A 20,848-nucleotide genomic window follows, 5' to 3' on the forward strand; every position below is an offset into this window, starting at 1 on the left:
GATATTTAAACAAGACAGTGGAATCACTTTTACAGAGTAATAATATTGATCGGTATTGTGTTTTAGTCGTTCAAAATACACTCGGATTCTCTGCTATATTTAGAGATTAAATGCACAAGTCCATATTCTCTTTTGTGTGACTACAATGATTTACATATTGTAAATACATATTGTAAATACATCAAAATACATTTTAAAAAATCCTTCTTTGGAGATTTCGATATGTTGCGATAATTTATAGATACCTTTTAAATTTTTCTTTATTGCTCTATCATATTTTTTTACAAGATTTCGTACATTTGTGACAGTCCATAGTATATAATAAATAACTCCATTTCAAGGTTTCGGATAGCGATTTACTGGGGATAAGAATTATGCATGTGTTTGATGATGCAACTAAGAACATAATAACGTAGCCTCAGTTTATATCTGTCACGCATATCTAGAAAACAGGAAGACATACCAGACACAACAATTTCAAAGTCCTCTGTCATGTCCTGGAGCACTGTCCTAATTGATTCTAACTCCTCTTCATAGTGTGGGAACCTCAGTTCTGTCACCTCACTCATATTCTCCTTAAAGGCGTCATTCTTAACAGTTGCAATTATGTCGGAGTTAAGTTCCAGCAGCTTCTTCTTTAAACGTTTGTAGTTCTCCACTTTTTCATTCAGTACCTTTTTAATCTTTTGTGAAAAGGTTTAAAAGTAAATTTGTGTAAGCAGTAAGTCTACATTGCTGCACGTCATTATAAGAAAATGACCTAACATAGTACAAGCATTTTTAAAACAACCATTTAGTTCAACAGATTTTGTTTTAGTAATAGTAATACTGAAAGAAGAAAAGGTCCATGTAAGTCAAATTCAATACGACGAAGAGACTAATCAAGTTTATTATTGATCATATTCTGTTCGGAATTCAGACTAATGTTAGGATTCCTTTTATGGTATATGTCATTCATTACCATATGTCAGTTAGATGAGTTAATGTTATACTAGTCCTACCTTCAATATGAATTAAGACTATGTTTTGATGAGAGGACTGTGTGTAGTGACATGAGAGTTTCGATATATGTTAGAGACCGTAAAAAATGTTTCCCGCTAATAATGAGACATTTAATCGTATGATTGGCGTTTTCAACAATTACTTCAAATTATTATGTATCACTGATGGTGTTATCGAATACATTGTGATAAACGATTGTCATAACACATTAATTGTTGATAATAAAGATGTTGTCACGAGGATGTTTAATTAAAGAGTGAGCTCTAACGCGCAATGTATAGTGCACATTTTAAATAGTGCGTTAATACATATTGAGTTGTGTTCTCTTTGTATTGGTAAAACATATGTTACCCCAGTTCAGGCTTAAAATACTTAAATTTGTATCACAATTGTTGATCACATTGGAAATATGTTCAAAGAAAAGAATGGAAAATAAGGAATACTGAACGTTGTTGTTAATAACATGATATTAAAAGCGATTCAGTGATGTCTTTAACTCCAGCTTAACATATAATCCAGGTTAAAAAGTAATAATTATATTCATTTGGTTTGATGTTTTCCAAGTAAGTTATTCACATATATCATAAGGCATGTTGTTAATTTTATTCCGATATTAGTTAACAGAATGAAAGTTTGTATCTTGTCAGCTGAGAAACATAGAATCATACATTCTGCAAACTAGATAGTAGAGCAGATATGGATCAAGGATCACAGAAAAGTAAAGTGCTTAATAGATAGTATAACATGATACATACGATACAAGCATCGGATTAGAAAGTGGGGAATTAAACTGAACATTTAATGAATATTTGTATTGAGGACTTTTCCTGTATCAATAGGGAAACTTTTTCTAGACATATAGCAGTGAAACAATAAAGCCAAAAGACATAAAACATGTGATACGGGATCATCTACGAATATCTGGAAATGCCAATGTATTAAATGTCATGAGAAAGAAGATATTAAAAGAGACATAAATAGAATATGAAATTCGCTAGAACCACATTAAAACAATGCGAAAAAGACATGCAACTCAAAAGATAATAAACCAAACTTTTGTTCAATAGATGTTGATTCCATCACCATGACATTTTAAAGACTTACAACTTTTATTCACAAGAATGTATCGCGAAATGTACACAAGCATGCAAGCAGTTAATTAAAGTTCAGGACAAAATATTTACCTCTAAAAGTCATAAAACAGCCATTCATACTTGAATCACGAAGAATACATATAAGATTAACAAAGAAATGTTAATTTTAAAGATTTCAAACCATGATATAAAATCAAGCACATTGGTACAGGAATGCATATACATATTTCGAAGAATTATTATTATAACGTCAATGAGTAACTAAAATTTAGTTATTGAGATAGGTGGGATAATTTGATGTGTCAGCAATTGTACACTACCACAAATGACACGCATAACAAGTGGTGGATGCAAACTAAAAATGTAAAAAATAGGTGTAGAGTAGGCAAAACGAAGCAGATTAATTTAGTGTTACAATGAAGGAAATTATATGTTTTGATGTGAATCCTGAAGCTAGCGTTATATCGACGTCGACAACTAGCAAGCATAGGATCAATATATTCGAGCAAACAAGATCTAGTTCAGATACAGACATATGTATTGACTTTCAGTAGTTGACGTCAGGTGAAAAAGACAAACCCCCAAATATTAAATTGAAAACAAAACATCATGCACGTTACACACACACGCACACACACACATATATTTAAACTAGTCAATTTTATCACAGAATCAATTCCTAGTTAATCAGTATAATTTTCATGTAAACCAGAAATGTATTAAAATCTTGAATTGAAAACATATACACATAAACTCAAGTTGTTATATACTTGCAGTAGAACGTTTGTGAATGCCACACTGACATTTAACAGTCATCAATACATACCAGAAGCAAATCGCATTAACTTCATCGATATTTGTGGTTGAGACATTTCTTTATCAGAACGCAAGCTACACGAACCTAATTACGGCAAATATCTCGGCAAGAAAACAAGGCCGTTGAGTACCAAAAAAAAAAGAAACAAGGGGAATAAAAGACGATGTTTATAACAATTATGTAGAGAAAAAGGACCATAATGATGATTTTGTGTATAGCAGATCTGCCACGACTACAAGATCATATGAATTTCAAATAACATACGAGTCCATAATTCATGTTTATACTGAAATATACAAGCAATCAACTATTTCGAGACAAAGATTGTGGCATCTGATATTGTTTATTTTAAGACAACTTATAAACATTTAATTTTCATGATTGTTTTGTTTACACCACTTATGAAACTTGGTGTGTGGATGTGTGGGTGTGATTTGGATTTCTAACGTATCTTTAACACTTTTTCAGTCATATCGTTACGATGTCTGCAGTGTGGCAGTTTATAGTGATGTCTAGCACTCGGGCATCATGCCGTAGACATGTTACATGATGTCCCACCCACTCACATTATCCTGACATCATGCAGTCCAGTCCTAACACAAACCTCTTAATGCTGAGCGCCAAGCAAGGCAGCTGTTGGTACCATTTTGTATGTTGTTGGTATGACTCGGCCGGGGATCGAAACCACGACCTCCCTTATTCCAGGCGTAAGCTCTAACCACTTGGCCACCGGAGCGGTGAAGCTTGGAGTAACAAACCTACCAATTTCAGCAACAGAAATAACACTTACTCAACGCTGACATGAACTGAGCAAATGATAGAATACAGTTTTCAAGACTTTTGTGATCGTGTACAATGTTACCTGTAACATGTTACATGGTTTTTGATATATATATGGGGGTGAGAGTGGAAGGAGGTGGGAGAGTGCACGTGTGTATGTACAGATAATTAGGTCAATAACCAAGAAATAAATTAATTAATATTGTTCGTTCATCCATGATGGCTTGCTTGCATGGGTCGTGGACAACGTTAGGTAATCCGAATCATCCCTAGTCGACTGTTCTTAGTCTTAAAGTTTCTTACAACAGTTGTCGGAATGCAAACTTTGAGTCTGATATGAAACAGATTTTGGACCATTAATAACCAGACTGTGAATCCTGATGACTGAGGTGCTTCAGGTCATAACAGTTAAACAAAAATAAAGTCTGTCCTGGAAGGAGCTGTTCCCCTTCCTCAGTATTACACCGTAACCGCTAGTTCAGTTCATCATATGCTGCACGAGCGAAGTGCATACGATGGGAAAACCGATATTCATCAAGCGCACAGAAAATGTAGGGCTACATATTCGGTGTATAAATTGCCTCACCGTAGAGCAAAATGTCACATTAGGAAAAGTATTGTCAGCAAGCAGTCTACTTTAACGACTAGCGATCTCAAGCTGTATAGATATGTAAATTATATATTAGTTTCCATTTGTATTATAGGATATAAGTATTGAACTACCAGGTTTATTTTTGCACTTTTGGTTAACTTTGACTTGTTTCGTATATTGCACTGTTAAAATCTATTTCCTAATGTAATTGCATGTGATTTAACAGAACGATTTAAATAACGTTACATTTTTAAAGGATATTTATTACTGTTAAATTCTTATCAGACACAGGGTTCACTCGTGAACTTATTATCGTTTTGTGTTGTTTTAATAATATAATTTGTATAAATGAATTAACTCGAGTTTGCAGTCAATAATGTCATTAAATGTTGTTATACAGTACAGTGTATTTTGTAGCACATGGATTTGGATATATTTTCAGTTGATTGATTGACTGACCAGTGATTTACTGATGGTTGTTTTTACTGGTAGCCAAGCGTTGTACTGGAAGAGTGAAGGAGTGATATGCTGTAAGTCAATATATGCATCGGAGTGAAGGTGTCTTTTAGCCGTTGGCTAATTTGGGTTCTGTTATACACAATGTGCTGCTGACGGAGACGACGTTGTCATGAAGAAGCTTCATTAACGGGTCTGCAGAGAACAAAAGATTGAACGGTTCTTTTTCAGACAGGAGGACCATTGGTGGTAGCTCCTCAAATTCCAGACATGTCGTTGGGGCTGAGACGATATATCATATTTATTTATCTGAATGAACAACTCAGACATTTCACTATGTGATTGAAATGCAACATTTTGCTATTTGAGTAAAGAATTGATCCATGTCATGTATTATTATTTGTGTGAAATTTGTTGACTTCTACCTGAGTCATTTGATCTCATTGCGTGAAATCACTTTGTATCGTAAAGCTCTGTAATATTTAAAGTTATTTTCTTACATTACATTACATTATCTGGTTCGTGCATATTATGCTAATTTTCCAACATTTAGATATTGTATGAGAACGAATTGAACATACTCTTTTCCAATGAATCATTCCTAAATAAACATTGTATTTTTGTTACCATCATTGGTGCTTTGCGTTATAATCTGACCCTAACCCGGTTATCATGTTACAACCCACCTATGCATTATCTATAACAATGGCGATTTAGAATTACTGCCGTTTGATTAGCTGTGGATGTTATCACTATCATAATACGTCACAATACGGAAGTGACATGTTAATATGCAGTCCAATTTACAGAAGAAATCGTATAAAAACCGTATAAGCATGTACAAATTTAACGTATATTATATTATATGTTACAATTCATTGCCTGTGATAAAATTATCCAATAGTTTTAAAGTTTAGGAATTTATTCTGTATTATCGTTAATGAGAGATAGAATATCGTCTGAGTTATATATATATATATATATATATATATATATATATATATATATATATATATATATATATATATATATATATATAATGTTAATTTAAGTGAATAATGTATGATAAATAATCATACTATAAAACGTTGAAATTATATATTGCATTACATTAAATATTATCATTTAATACTATATTCAGTAGGCAAGGACGAAATGCTTTTCCCGAATCATTAGGTTCGAAGTGAAAGAATATATATAATTGGATGGCAACTAAAAAGAAACCAAAAGAAATGAGCAGATTTAAAAGATGATGCAATTAGACCCAGCATCTAACATATAGCATTGCTGAATTAAATTCCATATAATCTTGAAATAATATAGAAGAAATCTATGAATTGTAAATAAATGAAATATTAATTTTAAGTATCAATTGAAGGGCAACAATAAAACCATAGAGAAAAATATATGAATAGAGAATGAATTGCTCATGGAGTGTTTGATAATTACGAAGAGAATTAAGTGCTCAAGTCACAATAAGTTATCATTTGTTGTCCCACATTTGATGAATTGTAATTGGAAATTGTTTACCATCTTAAGATTTTGCATTTCTTACCACGTCGATATTTATAGTAGGATTTAGACCTAGTTTAAAGTGAAGTAATGGATTTTTTCGGTTAACATTTGATCCTGAAATATATTAGTGACTCTGTTGTGGAAAGTTTTCATCTGAATTGTAATCTTGTTCGCCTAAAATTTAAATTTAAACATATTTATTACATTTTTTAAAGTAAACAGATACTTCAATAAAGTTTTGTAAAGTTTGTGCATGGAAGCAAATATAGAAATTACATCTGTCTAATATAAAGTATGCATGATATAATTACATCTGTCTAATATAAAGTACGTGAGATGAGTCCTGTTGATATTCATATACATAATTTTCCTTCTGCACTCATTTTAACTCTTTCATCATTATGTACATCTAATCATGGCGTATTGGAATGTTACTCGTATTGCCTCTTGTCTCAGATTTGTTTGGATCTATTTTCTTTTCAGTATTACATGTCTTATCGCATGGTAATGGAATGAGCATTCGGCATTTTCAGAAAGTATATATGAGACTTTCGGAATGTAGATATGGTCGGCACTATAGTAATAGTCATACAGGCCATGTAAGGGTTCAACACATATTATGTCAGTAATTGGTGGCACATTTTAGCATTTGATTATACCTAACTTTAAATGGCAATTACGCACTTTATTTGCATAATTATACATATATATACCTTTGGACGTTCATTATTTACACGTCCCGAGAGGCAACGGCAAGAGCATTGTTAAAGTGGACATTCTGAGATGAGATCAACCTAAATTGCGTAATCTAATTCAACCCGGACTAAATCTCGTGGTCTACATTGTCACAGTGCGATATACGCATGCTGATAAACACATTATATGTTGTGACGATAAGAGGTGCTCTTTTTCTCCCCCAGTGTAGCACCTAACCACCTTTGTAAAGGTCCATAACAGTCGTTAATTTATGAACACGTTTGCCCAGGTGTTTTGTAAAGTTGCCAATTTGACGATCAATAGTCAGGGATTTTTATGTCAACTAGCTTGATGACAACTGACCCAATTCTGTTCTCACACAAATGTGAAGGCGCGAAAGATAATTTGCCAGATTTAACTCATAAAGGTTATATTAACACCAACCTAGATGGTGTAGGACAAAGGATTTTGTAGTTATAACAAGTACTAGTATTAGGACAGAGGCCCAAGAATGTTAGGGCTAAAGGGCAAGTGGACATTCACTAGCCATAAGTTAAGTTACAAACAGTTGTAAAACTTTTGGTACCAGTTGCACAGTTTTAATATGAATACTTAATCATCACTACGGTAGATGGTCCAGTTTCTTTTATGTGAAACCAGGCAGCGTGTGTGCGCAACAATTGTTCTTTCCAACTGCATCAACTTTGACAGCTAATGCCAGAGGTTTTTCATAAAATTTGCTGGATATGAAGGCGGTACACAAGTGTATTTCATGCAATTAAATAAGCTGCTATATGATTGCCTTAAACGTTTAAAATTCATTTTAAACTTGTTTACAATTAGCAATCACACTTAGGACATAATTAAAAAATAACATACCTACTTTATTAACTGTATGATTTGGTTCAGCTGGAGACTAACTTGAATAACGGTTGCATATAAGTTGTAATCATTTTATAGACAGACGACACAATCAAGGGTTCAATATAATGCAAATTATATTGAATGGGTTACTTTGCCAAGTGAATATAAAAAACTACAAGTATTCTTCATAATTCGTTTCGTTTTTTTTATCACATTTCGTTTAAGCGCTTTTGATTTTTTCCATCTTTAGTTTTAGTTAAAATGCACAAAGATTGCCTTATGAAGAAAATGAGATGTTATACCTTCTGACTAAATGAATGAATCCGTTGTCCACTGAACATGCGCTGCTTTAGTTTAAGTTTATCATCTTCAGGTGATGTAATCTTCATGTTTAAATTCGTCAACAGATTTGCTACATCAGCGTAGTTCATACTATCAATGCAAGCTGCCTCGGGGCGGACAACACCTTGATTGGTCTGAAGGTAAATATTTACTCTTACATGTAGAACCTCAAACAAGTACTCAATAAAACAATTGTAAAAAGATGGATTAAAAATTGAATGCTTTGGACGAAAACAATATTGACATTTTAACGCGTTAACAAATCAACAGCGTCATCTTGAAACATATGGAACGCGCTTTTCTATTTCTTTTAAACTGGTTGTATCTTAAATTATTAATTATTATTTCTAATCATATCTCATTTATTGTATTTAGATTAAGAGATGTAGTATAACTGTGAGTCATTTTAGAGGCCACACCATTCGACTTGTAAAAAAACTTACACAATTGATTCAATGTCAAAGTTATAATGATGACTGTAATCGCTGAACAATATCTATTTGTACAAAAGCGTTTACATATATCCCATTCAAAAGTTATTTTCCTCTCCTAAAATTACGTAAACTAACAGGAAATTTAATAAATTAGGACAATGCTTTGATCGTGTAGTGGCACTTTTGGAAACTAATATACACTTTATCTGTGTGATACCTATTCATGAAAGATTCAGTGCGTTCAATCACAAGAACGTTTCTATGTAGGTCGTACATAAAATCTGACAGATATCAACATTAGAAAATTATGGTTTTAGACTTCATCTGGATGAATCGATGTTTATACTTGAAACCTATTCTAATGATGAGTTTCATCTATGTTAATACTACCATGTCAAGGCATTCCTCAATAAAGTCACTCCCCTGTTCAACTTCACAAATACTGTTTAGACATGGGTCATCTTTCGATCCTTCTTGCTCCTAAAATATGGAAGGAATTAAAAACAAATTTGTTCAGCTTCATTTAGGGTTTAATAATATGATCTATTACCAAAGGAAATAACACGTTGAGATTAACTCAGTAATTTACAAATATGAATATAACATAGTGGGATCAGAATACACAATTAAAACTATGTAAGTACTTTTTGAAAGTAATCCTTTATTGTAAATGGATCGAAACTGTTTGGAAATACGTAGATAATATTGATTGTTCCACCTTGAAGAAGGAGAAAAAAAACTCCGATTCCAAACCTATGCTGCCTTGTGGCTATACCCACTCATGGGAAAGGCTATGGCCTGACATGGCCTGTCTGCTTCACTGGGTGCGTGGAGCTTACAGAACCATCGCGACAAGTGGAACACAAACCTCTGCATCAGGAAAGACTAAAATAAGAATTAATAGGACCTAACCTGTTCGTATTACAACCTTAAACATCAGGACCATGTGTCCTGGATTGAACGCTGACCAAAAGCAAATTGACGATGCAAGGAAGACTGCCGTCATTGACAGAGAACTCACCCTACTGAACATCGACATGCCTGCCTCCAGGAGACCTGACTGTCTGTAAGCGGCACCATCAGGGAAGTCAATTACACGTTATTTTGCCAGGGGAAGCCCTCGGATGAACCTAGGCAGCATGGTATAGGCTTTGCCGTAAAGAACACAATAATCGCCTTCATTGAACCTCCGTCATCAGGTAATGAGATAACCATTTTCCTCTGGCTTTCAGCATCCTTTGGCCCGGTCAACATCTTCAGCGTGTACGCCCCAACCCTCTGCTCCACCCACGAGGAGAAATAAAAGTTTTATGAGGCTCTGAATCAGGCAATATCCAGTAATCCCAACAATGAAGGCCTTTACTATTAGGAAAATTCAGTGTTTAAGTGGGAGCTGACCATGAGGCCTGGTCAACCTGTCTCGGGTTTTATGGAAGGGACAAGATCAACGAGAATGGTCAGACACAGCAGGAGATGTGATGCTTCCACAGCCTATGTGTGACCAACACTTTCTTCAAATGCAAGGTGATCAACCCGGTGTCATGGAGATACCACGTTCACGCCACTGGCACCAGCTAGACCTCTTCATCACCAGGTGTGCGGATCTGCCCAGTGTCCATTTCATCCGCAGCTACCACAGTGCCGACTGCGATACGGACCTTTCCCTCGTGAATAGCAAGGTGCGAATACTACCCAAAAAGCTGCATTACGCCAAGAAGGGTCACCCATGCATCAACACCTGATATTCAAGCAACCCAGATAAAACACAGCACTTCATCAGCAAACTGCAGGAAGCCCTCACCAAAGTGACACCTGAAGACACCATTGACTCCAAGGGGTCCCATATCCGTGACTCTGTGAGCAACTCAGCCATCACAGCTTACGGGAAGAGGGTGCAAAAGAATGTCGACTGGTATGAGGCAAACTGGGAAGAGATGGAGCACGTGACTGAGGCAAAGAGGAAATCCCTCTTGACACACAAGGCTGCACCTAGCCATAGAACACTACAAGCCGTCATGATTGCAAGAAACAACGCCCAGAAGACCGCCAGCCGCTGTGCCAACACCTACTTGATGAATATTTGCAACAGTATACAGACAACTGCGACACCGGGGATGCAAGAGGAATTTATGAGGGTATCAAGTAGGCGACAAGCCCCCCCCCCCCGCCCCCAGCAACAAGACCACCCCCCTCAAGTCCAAGACGGGCGAAGTCATCACAGACCAGGGGAAACAACAACAGCGATGGGTTGAGCACTATCTCGAGCTATATGCAACCCAAAACAATGTCACTGACACTGCCATGTACGCCATTGCAGACATGCCTGTCATGTAGGAGCTAGACACACAGCAAACCATGGATGAGCTAGGAAAAGCTCAATTGCCTTGCGTATGTGAAGGCTCCTGAAAGCGACGGCATTCCGCCTAAAGTCATCCATATCGTAAAACCAGCACTGCTTCAGCTCCAACACATACTCCACTGCCTCTGCTGCGAATAGGGATACATCCCACAGGACATGCTTGACGCCATCATCGTCACTTTGTACAAAAACAAAGGAGACCGTAGCGACTGCAACAACTACGGGGGCATCTCCCTCCTTAGCATCGTCGAAAAGACTTTCGCCCCTGTTGCCTTGGCGCGCTTGCAGATCCTAGACTCCCGCGTCTATCCAGAGTCCCACTATGGATTTCGAGCCGGCAGGTCAACTGCAGACATGATCTTCTCACTATGTCAGCTGCAGGAGAAGCGTCGCGAGCAGCAAATGCCCCTCTTCGTTGCCTTGATAGACCTGACGAAGGCGTTCGACCTGGTTAATCGGAGTGGACTCGGCTGCCCCTCACGTCTGCTTGCTGTCCACATGTCGTTCCACGAGAACATACACAGCACAGTGTGCATCAATGGCGCAACATCGCAAGCCTTCCCAGTTATTAGCGGAGTCAAACAAGGCTGTGTCCTTGCGCCGACGCTCTTTGCCATCTCCAGTACGCACTCAAGGATTTCAGCGAGGGAGTGTACATTCATACCAGGGCTGACAGCAAGCTGTTCAAAATCACCCGTCTCCGTGCTAAGACTAAAGTCGCAGAGGTACTCATCCGTGAATGCAGCCTTGACATCACACACAGAATATGGTATGCCTCCTCTCCCATGCTTGTAAGGAATTTGGATTGACCATCAGTGTGAAGAAAACGAACGTCATGGCGCAGGACGCAGACTCCCCTCCCTCTGTCACCATCGATGGGTACATCTTGGAAGTTGTCGAGATCTGTACATAACTTGTGTCCAACATCCCCAGCTCACTCTCCATTTATTCTGAGGTGAACGGAAGGATTGCAAAGGCAGCAGCAGCGATGGCCAGATTTAACCAGATGGCCTGGAACAACCCCAACCTCACCGAGAAGACCAATTTGGGTATCTACAAAAACTGCGTGCTCAGCTCACTTCTCTACAGCAGCGTAACATGGCCCATCTATGCAAGACACGGGAGGACACTCAACAGCTCCCACCTGATATGTCTGCGGCAAATACAGCACATTCAGTGGCAGGACAAAGTACCCAACACTGAGGTTCTAGAACGCGCCAACATGAACAGCATGTTCTCCATTATCAGCGAGAGGCGCATTCGCTGGCTTGGCCATGTCAAGAGAATGGACCCAGGCTGTGATATGGGGAGTTAGCAGAAGGTGCATGACCAACCGGACGACCGCATCTGCGCTACAAAGATGTTTGCAAGACTGATATGAAGACATCAATGTCAACCACTGGGAGAGCTTTGCAAAGAACCTTTTCAGCTGGCGTCTAGCTGTCAGGCAGGGAGTTCGAAACGCAGAGGAACACATAAACGCAGATGAAGACAGAAAAATAAAACAAGCTGAAAACAGAGCTAGAAAGAAGGATAAACAAAAGCTTACTTTGGAGCTACGCCATCGTCTCCCGTAGACGGACGGATGCTAAGAAGCATGACTTTCTTCATTTACGTTTTACTCAGCGAATGATTTTATTTGAGCAATGAAGTGTGTCTTCCAGTTAAAATAATATGATTAATATACTTCTTAATCATTTTAAAAATGGGAAATTAATGAGACACTTTCAGTTCTCTGATCTGCCTTTCTATCTAGATATAAAGTACGAATAGGAAGCCAACACATTCGGTAAATAGTTTAATACGGAGCTTAATCTAACACAAAAAAAAGCCTGTAATTAATAATATAACTCTACCTTTAACGTTGAATGTTATGAAAAAGGCTTAAACTTTTGACATAATACAGGAGATGTCGACATTGACTTTATTATAGGGTGTGGAAATATTTACAGGCGGAGGGTTGTGTGTACAGTCAATCTAACCAAAGCGTACATTAAAGGTACATCTGTGATCGCTATGTCGAGCATAATATAGAGAGGACTTGGCAAACGACTAGCCAGATCAATTATACGTTTTGTAAAGGTTTAAACCGTCGATATTGATATGCTGCGTTAGAGTAACATTGTTGACAATAAGGGTGTAGTACATGAGGACGTGCATGATATATTAATTAAAGAGGGAGGTCTAACACGTAATATAGTGCAAGGTTTAGATAGGGCGTTCATATCTATTGAGATGTGTTCTCTTGGTATTGGTTAAACATATATTACCCCAGTTATGGCTTAAAATACTTAAATTTATATCACAATTGTTGAAGACATCGAAAATATGTACCCAAAGAAATGAATGGAAAATAAGGAATACTTATAATACAAGTCATATTTCACGTTTTCTAAAAAGATATCTAATCAAGATCAGGAAGTCAAACGCAAGACGACTGATTGAAATCTCTGGATCTCAAGTCATATATCAAAACTTACATTGGTGCCATAAACCTCAATGCCAAGTATGACCATGATTGGTTGACGAAATTAACATCTAATTTGGCAACAAAAACACATTTTGTAGAACACAATGCAAAGAGATAATCCAATATCAAAAAGTACATTACTGATGATGGCAAAATAATTACTATAAACGGAATGTTGACTACAGTATGTTGCACTGAATTTAAGGTAATTTTTAAAATACACAAGGCGATATTTGCATTTTAGAAAACTAATTAGCTATCGAATGCGAGGTGATCAGAATATAGGCGCCATCTTTTCATGTGGAATCGTGTAGGGGAAAGAAACACGATTACTGAAAGCCATAAGTCTGTTTCTAGGAAACGCTTTAATTGACCTGCCAATTCAGTTTATAAAACAAAAGGGGATGAGTATTAACAAAGTATACACACCAAGTCAACTGCAATGGCTGATCATTACAATTGTCTGATTTTATTACATATTATCAACTCAATTTTTGCACCCCTAGAAGGTACCCAAAGCGCTTGATGCAACATATATCGCAAACATTATGACTCTATATATAACGTTTGGCTACAAGTGTCCCGTAAGCAGAGATGCTATTTTTACAAGGCAGTGATCAAGCGTCCGATTACATCAATTTTGAGATGGATGAATGGACGGACGGAAGCACAACATCCTCGTTCAAGAATGTGCATACCTGTCAGCCACAAGTAGTAATACTGTATTTACGAAAAAATTAAAACAGTGCATGATTCAACAGGGTTCTAGAGATTAAGAGTTTATTTTATTTTCTTTATACTATGCACTCTTACCCGATGGTCAGTCTCGTCTAATTACTGGTTATTGGGAGCGATAATGTATGTGATTATAATAAAAATTCCCTATTTTAAATAATTTATGTTGTCATGGTAGAGCCTTCAAAGTTTTATGACGCTATCTATGCAATCACACCAAATAAGGTCAGAACCCCATGCAACTGCCAGAACATTATTTATAATGATGGTACACTAGAAATATACTATCCCCATAACCTTACAACACACCTTCTTTTCTATTGGCGTATCACATGACACTGGTTCCACAGGCGCCCCTGCTGTGTGTAGTTTGTTTGGACCACTTTCACCATTGTTGCCCACACCATCCCCGATATTTTTTTTCCTTCTTGCTATGAGTGGCTTATTTTTTATATGAGCGTTCGCTGCAGAAAATAACAAAGAAAACTGACACTAAATATATATTTTATTGCGATTGGTAAATGGTATGACTATATCGCCATTTGTGGCACTTACGAGCCATGGATACGGCATTATAAAGCCAAGTACCTGCTAAAAGTGCCGTTAATTATCCACCATTACAACATTATCATGAGATGCACACTCAATGAATTGAACAAGTCCATACGACAAATACAAATAAATGAAACAGTGCACTATGCACAATACATACACGCAGAGAGAGAGAGACAGAGAGAGACAGAGAGAGAGAGAGAGAAAGAAAGAGAGAGAGAGAGAGTTTGAGAGAGAGAGAGAGAGAGAGAGAGAGAGTAATGCTGTCCATGTACTGAGATCACTTTACAGGCCACATCAATTGACCAACCGCCATCAACGTCGCCTAGTAAAAATCTATTTCCACAAACAAGTTCAACTCAAGATCAATATTAACAAATCATATGTGTTGACACTGAAATGTGGAATTAAATTAAAGATGACTGGACAAAAGACATCATACACACGTATCAATATCCAAATTGTATCCACGCTATTGACATTACCGCATGCCTTCCAAATATGTCTCAATCTCAGTTGTGATAACACATCTAAGACTTAGAAATGAAGACACACGTAATTTGCCAATTAAGACGCTATGTAAGTAGCAACTATTAACCTTATTATACAAACGGGGGCTCTTCATGTTTTCTAAGTAATTCAGTTCATTTTGTTATCATGTGTCAATGGTTTCCCACTGACGTGGTGTGCGCTCTCAGTGTTGAATACGACCAAAATGTTAAGGCGTGGGAACACCCAATTTGAAATCGCTACAAACGTTTACAAGTAGGTTGCATAATGGCTACTAAAGGTTAACATGTTCATGGAGGGATGACCTTATGGACAGAGTATCTGACGACGGACAGTTAGTAGAAAACTAAAGACATTTTGTTCAAGAATGAGATTGAAGAATGTTCGATTGTTTTAGATTATTAATATATCTGATTTCTATTTTCAAATTTCCGTACATGCATTTTATTCAAATAATATCCTATCACACCATATTTTATATTAGCAGTTTGATTAGCATAACTGTTTTGCTGTCAGTTTTCATCGTCAAGGAGTAAAGTAAGACTTATTCTAGCTAGTATGTGTGTGGATTTTAATAAATCTGCATCTAAACGTGAATAATTACGTATGTCTACTTTTCCGTTTCAACCACAATATTCCTCCCAATTCACACATACAATTTGGGAACGTGAGTATATTTCCGTTCGTTATTAGGTCAATGGCTACCAAATTATACGTCTGTGAATGTTTTATATTTATCGGAAGTACAAGTAAGTATAATTATTACATATTCCATCTGGTAAATGTAGTATGAATGGGCTACGGTCTTGATATCTATTACCAATTATCCTAAATTATATTAAAGGTTACACTTTTTGCAATGACAAAATCATGTAACATTTTGCTGGATTAAATGTAATACCTTCGTACTCTGAACTGGGTGTTTTTTCATAGTACTGGACATAATGCTTTAGCAAAGAAGTTGTCGTAAGGATACTTTTAAACATTATACTTAAGGACGTATTTGCATTAACTTGTACTTATTTCCCACTATTTTGCCCTTGTTCTGACAGGAGAAACAAGTCATTTTCACGAAGAAACATAAGATAACCCATGATTCTTGTATGACAGCATTGCCCATAAGTAGCAGAAACAATTATCTCCCCTTGCTAATATGGGTAAAAACTAAAAAGGACAAATAGAAGAAACTAAACCAATAAAACAAAAGAGAAGAAAGGTCATAAGTGTTTCCCGGTACCTATCTTATTTACAGCTCTCTCACCAAGCCCATCTATACAATTACCAGACATTCTTGTCCAAAAGGTCCTAGGTGAGTCCTGTACAAACGTCCCGTCCTTGCTATTTACATCTGTCACCTAATAAATAGAAGTATACTGTTCGTGTATTACTGCATCTTACTCATACATTCATATTTATGTCGCAATGATTAGTGTGTACCACTCTTAACAGTGTAAGTAAATATTGGTTAAATAGTACATTGTTTAAAACTTAACATATATTTCTCCTTTATATATGCTTCAATGATTGTCTGGTTGCTCGCTTTTAACGGCACGTCAGGCACATTCTTGACCATTTCGTTACGAGCAAATGAGAGCGACGTGCCTTTTAAAAGACAACCGACTTTGGAACTCCTGGGTGTAAATTGAACTCATGAACATTTAACTACAAATCTCACTATTGAAAACGGTAACTAGCCATTGGGTATAACATAAATGAAACATGTCTTTAAAAGTGAACATACCCATATATGGATATACTGTCATATTTCTGTACAAAATTTAAAGCAGGGCTATTAATACTGATAAATAAAACATCTTACCAAAATTGTGAAGGAAGCAAACTGAACTAATGTCATTTGTATAGTTGTTGAACTTTAAAATTAATTACTTTGTCGATGTCAGAATAATGGGTGTTCATCAAACTCATTGCGGAGCTTTATAATGTAAGCCCATGTTTTAAATGTGACAAGGACAGGATCAGCAATATGACTTCTGGAGTGGTAAAAAATTGAGTACTAGCGATGCAAGATACCCGCCAAGTCCGCAATAATCTCTGTAAACAAAATACACCTCTTAGAAATTGATAATCCAAACCGAGTTTAAGTACGATAGAAACAAAAATAATGTCTTCATAATTGAAAAAGCCGAGTCGATCACGCTTAATATCACCTCATTAATATGCATTCACATTACTCCATATTACACAGTTCGACAATTTTGATAATATAGGCCCGATTTCCAAGTTTAGTCAGAATCGTATCAGAACTATGATCTTCAGAGAAAATAACCTCATTTAACGAGATGGAAATCACCCCTTTAATATGTATGGATGCTGGACAATGTATAATACTTCAAGTATAATAAGCACATAAGCCCTTATTTAAATTTTACTCAACATCAGTTTCATTTCAAGGTTGGCAACACACCCATGAAATCGTTTTAAAAGTCATCTCATCAATATATATATATATATATATATATATATATATATATATATATATATATATATATACCTTTCTGATTCTCGACATATCTAACATAATTTGAAGTTTGATCAAACTCGTATCTAGAACATAACCACCATATTCGTAGCAAACGAATTTTGAGACAGGCTATGGACATCAGCTGCAGGACCATCCCTTACGTTGACTTGATTGTTCGAGACACATCAACGATGTAAATTGTAACGTTTATACTTATCTCTAAGGTTTTTCTGTGACTAGAATCCATCGTTAAAGTCGTAATGTATTTATCGGAATTGGAAAATTAGTATTGTTCAAAAGGGAAGAAAGAAGAAAGGTAAAGATATGATATTTTTCATAATCAATGACAAGCGAAACAATTACATGCAATACAAATGCAGATTACAAAAGGGTGCAATACATTAGAAGGGCAGTTAATATAACAAAAACAGTATTCGCAATACAAAATAAAAAGAAATAAAAGGAAATTAAACCATTAGTGTTCCTACGCAAGATAAACCCAGTGAACGATCCAGTTCTTCTAGTGGCAATTGGTTTGTCCCATTGAAAATTTCATATCAGCTCTCAATACAGTTAATGAATAGATATTTAGTAAACACAGTTCATAGTATAAAATACAGTGGAGTACATTGAAAATGTTCATGCTTCTTATTTCGTATTCCAACATGCACAAGGGTCATTATGCAACACTGATCACATATATGACACAGGTTCTAATATATATATATATATATATATATATATATATATATATATATATATATATATATATATATATATATATATATATATATATATATACATATATATATATATATATTCATTTGGGCCATTCTGTACTTTAAATGTGCTTTGGGTATCTGCAAATATAATGGCATAACCTATATATTTGCTAGAACATGTATTGACTTGATGGGATATTAAAAACACCTTTTCAACCCACCTTACTTTCCGTCGTCTTATCAGCTGACATCAACTTGTCGCGATCCTCTCTTGTGCGAAGTTTTATAGGACCATCTTTAAAAATGTTTCCCAAAACAGATCCAATAATTTTCTTTCCTCCTATAATAGGTTTATCGTCTTCTGTCAATAAGATAACAATGTTTAATTTTATTTCGTTAAATTGCCTAATAAAGTGAGGCATTAATAAAGATGAAAGTGAACTGCAGTAAGTAAAATAAAAAGATGAAAGTGCATGCATCTAATGTAAGGAGGATTTTGTTTTATTACTAATAATCTGAAGAAATATAAGAAAATTGTCAGTGTCATCAGATATTGTTGTCAGTACAGCCCTAAAAATGATATAAAAAGTGAAGACACGTATAGAGTTCCCAATGAATTGTAATGGTGTTCTGAATTAGTTCCAATTTTTAATGTACTGATAAGTCAATAGCCCGGGGTAGTGTTGATGTTCTAACAGTCCTGATGTATCTAAATGATATAATCCAGAATGTCCATGAATGAATTCACAATAGCCCCATAAAAGTGATTTAGTCAGAAAATTCCAGTAAATAATTAAAATGAATAAAACCGTTTAAAACTAACACTAAACATAACTATCGCACTGATTCCACTTTGGATGTTGATATCGCGAAGAGTGATTCTGATGTAAACAGTGAAGTTCATTTTCCCCATCAACTTCGTAAACAATTTCGATATAGAACATTCTTAATTTAAAAAATGGACCTTGAACGTAACGTCTCGTGACATGTTTACCTCAACTTAATAATGATCTTAAGGTATAATCGAACATCGTAAAGAAACTGTAGCTATTTGATATGTTCATTATAAAATAAGAATGTCAGTCACTAAATATAGCATACAATCGTGGCCAAAAGACAAGAAAGTTGCAATCAATCGTACTAATCCTTTACTTTATTTGTATATTGGGGGGGGGGACATTTTGCCAAACAAGGCTTCATTAGACGGCTTACTGAAGTCCTAATTAGATTAACAAATGAGATGCAAGAATATTTGATGATTTTTATACAATTGTAACACGATGTAACTGTTTATATTTTACCTATCAGCTCTCTGACGTATTGGACTGCATATATAAATCTGGCTAGATGGGATACTGTTCGGTCCTATAGATACACGAATCAAACGGTCTTGATGATCAAACCCGCGCATATCAAAATAGTACTAGCCCAGAAGTGTACCAAGTTATGCATGCAGTTGGAAGAACTATCGGCTAATAGATGGATCTACATCCACACCGAATCTCAAGCCACAGTTGAAAACGAAAGACAGGTAGCTTTTCAAAGACAATAGAAAATCATACGCTGCACGCAGAAAATTATTATCTTTCTGCCTGAAATTAATGTATTCAATGCAATACATGCGCCAGGCATAATTAACACAATCGCTGATGCCCTTTATCGCCGATATGATTTTAGCTTTCAATAGATGCGTCCTTCAGGGGACCGACATCAACACAATTTTTCTCTGGAAAATGCGTTTAAAAAATGCTAAATACAGCACACTGAAACATAGTTAAGGGGTATACTTTAGATACGTCGTCTCATTTTTTTTCGTCACAGTTTAATAACCATTTAGGCCTTATTTATAAAGCACTTATTCGGTCAAATATACGAGTATCTTCAAGTTCTGCTTTCTTGCAACACTTGGCACAGATTTACTGGCATGATATATCTCTCTTCCTGTTTTCTGGTATACAGAAACAATACAAACAAGGTAAATTACACGGCACACCCTTGCCGGTTGGCAAATGAGTCCTCCACAAAATTCCATTTTTATTAATTACCATTTCAAGCCATTTTAGGCGCAATACGCAATCTATATATAGATTGACGTTGAATGTTTTCTAACAACGGTATTAGACAAACTGTCAAACGTTGACATTCACAGCTCCAAGCAATCATATATATATATATATATATATATATATATATATATATATATATATATATATATATATATATATATATATATATATATATATATATCTTCTTTTGTAACACATCCCAGCCCTACTATCCTGTGTTTTTCTCTTTTCATTATCTAATCATCTGTATTAATATCAAAGTTTTCATCTCTGATTAGATTCCGTTTTTCACTCGACCTTTTATAATGTACTGTCCTCGTACAAACACATTTAATCAATGCAGATATGCCCACGAAGTTG

General features: G+C 35.8%; 1 protein-coding gene across 3 annotated transcripts in view; it reads right to left on the minus strand.

Moving 5' to 3' along the window:
• Positions 1 to 20,848, minus strand: part of LOC149786745 (uncharacterized) — a 72,020-nt gene that overhangs the window by 37,789 nt on the left and 13,383 nt on the right. For 2 of the 3 annotated variants that reach the window (XM_089977260.1, XM_089977258.1), the window contains exons 4-9: positions 18,644 to 18,783; positions 16,501 to 16,573; positions 14,466 to 14,620; positions 8,983 to 9,072; positions 8,119 to 8,292; positions 464 to 683 (exon numbers count right to left, since the gene is read on the minus strand). In XM_089977260.1, coding sequence (XP_089833386.1) covers positions 464 to 683; positions 8,119 to 8,292; positions 8,983 to 9,072; positions 14,466 to 14,620; positions 16,501 to 16,573; positions 18,644 to 18,783 — 852 coding nt within the window. The remainder of the gene's footprint in view (positions 1 to 463; positions 684 to 8,118; positions 8,293 to 8,982; positions 9,073 to 14,465; positions 14,621 to 16,500; positions 16,574 to 18,643; positions 18,784 to 20,848) is intronic. The other variant, XM_089977259.1, reaches the window with a different exon arrangement.

The sequence above is a fragment of the Sinohyriopsis cumingii genome, chromosome 12, assembly GCF_028554795.1.
Source record: "Sinohyriopsis cumingii isolate HCF-2022 chromosome 12, ASM2855479v2, whole genome shotgun sequence".
NCBI classification, from domain to species: Eukaryota; Metazoa; Mollusca; class Bivalvia; order Unionida; family Unionidae; genus Sinohyriopsis; species Sinohyriopsis cumingii.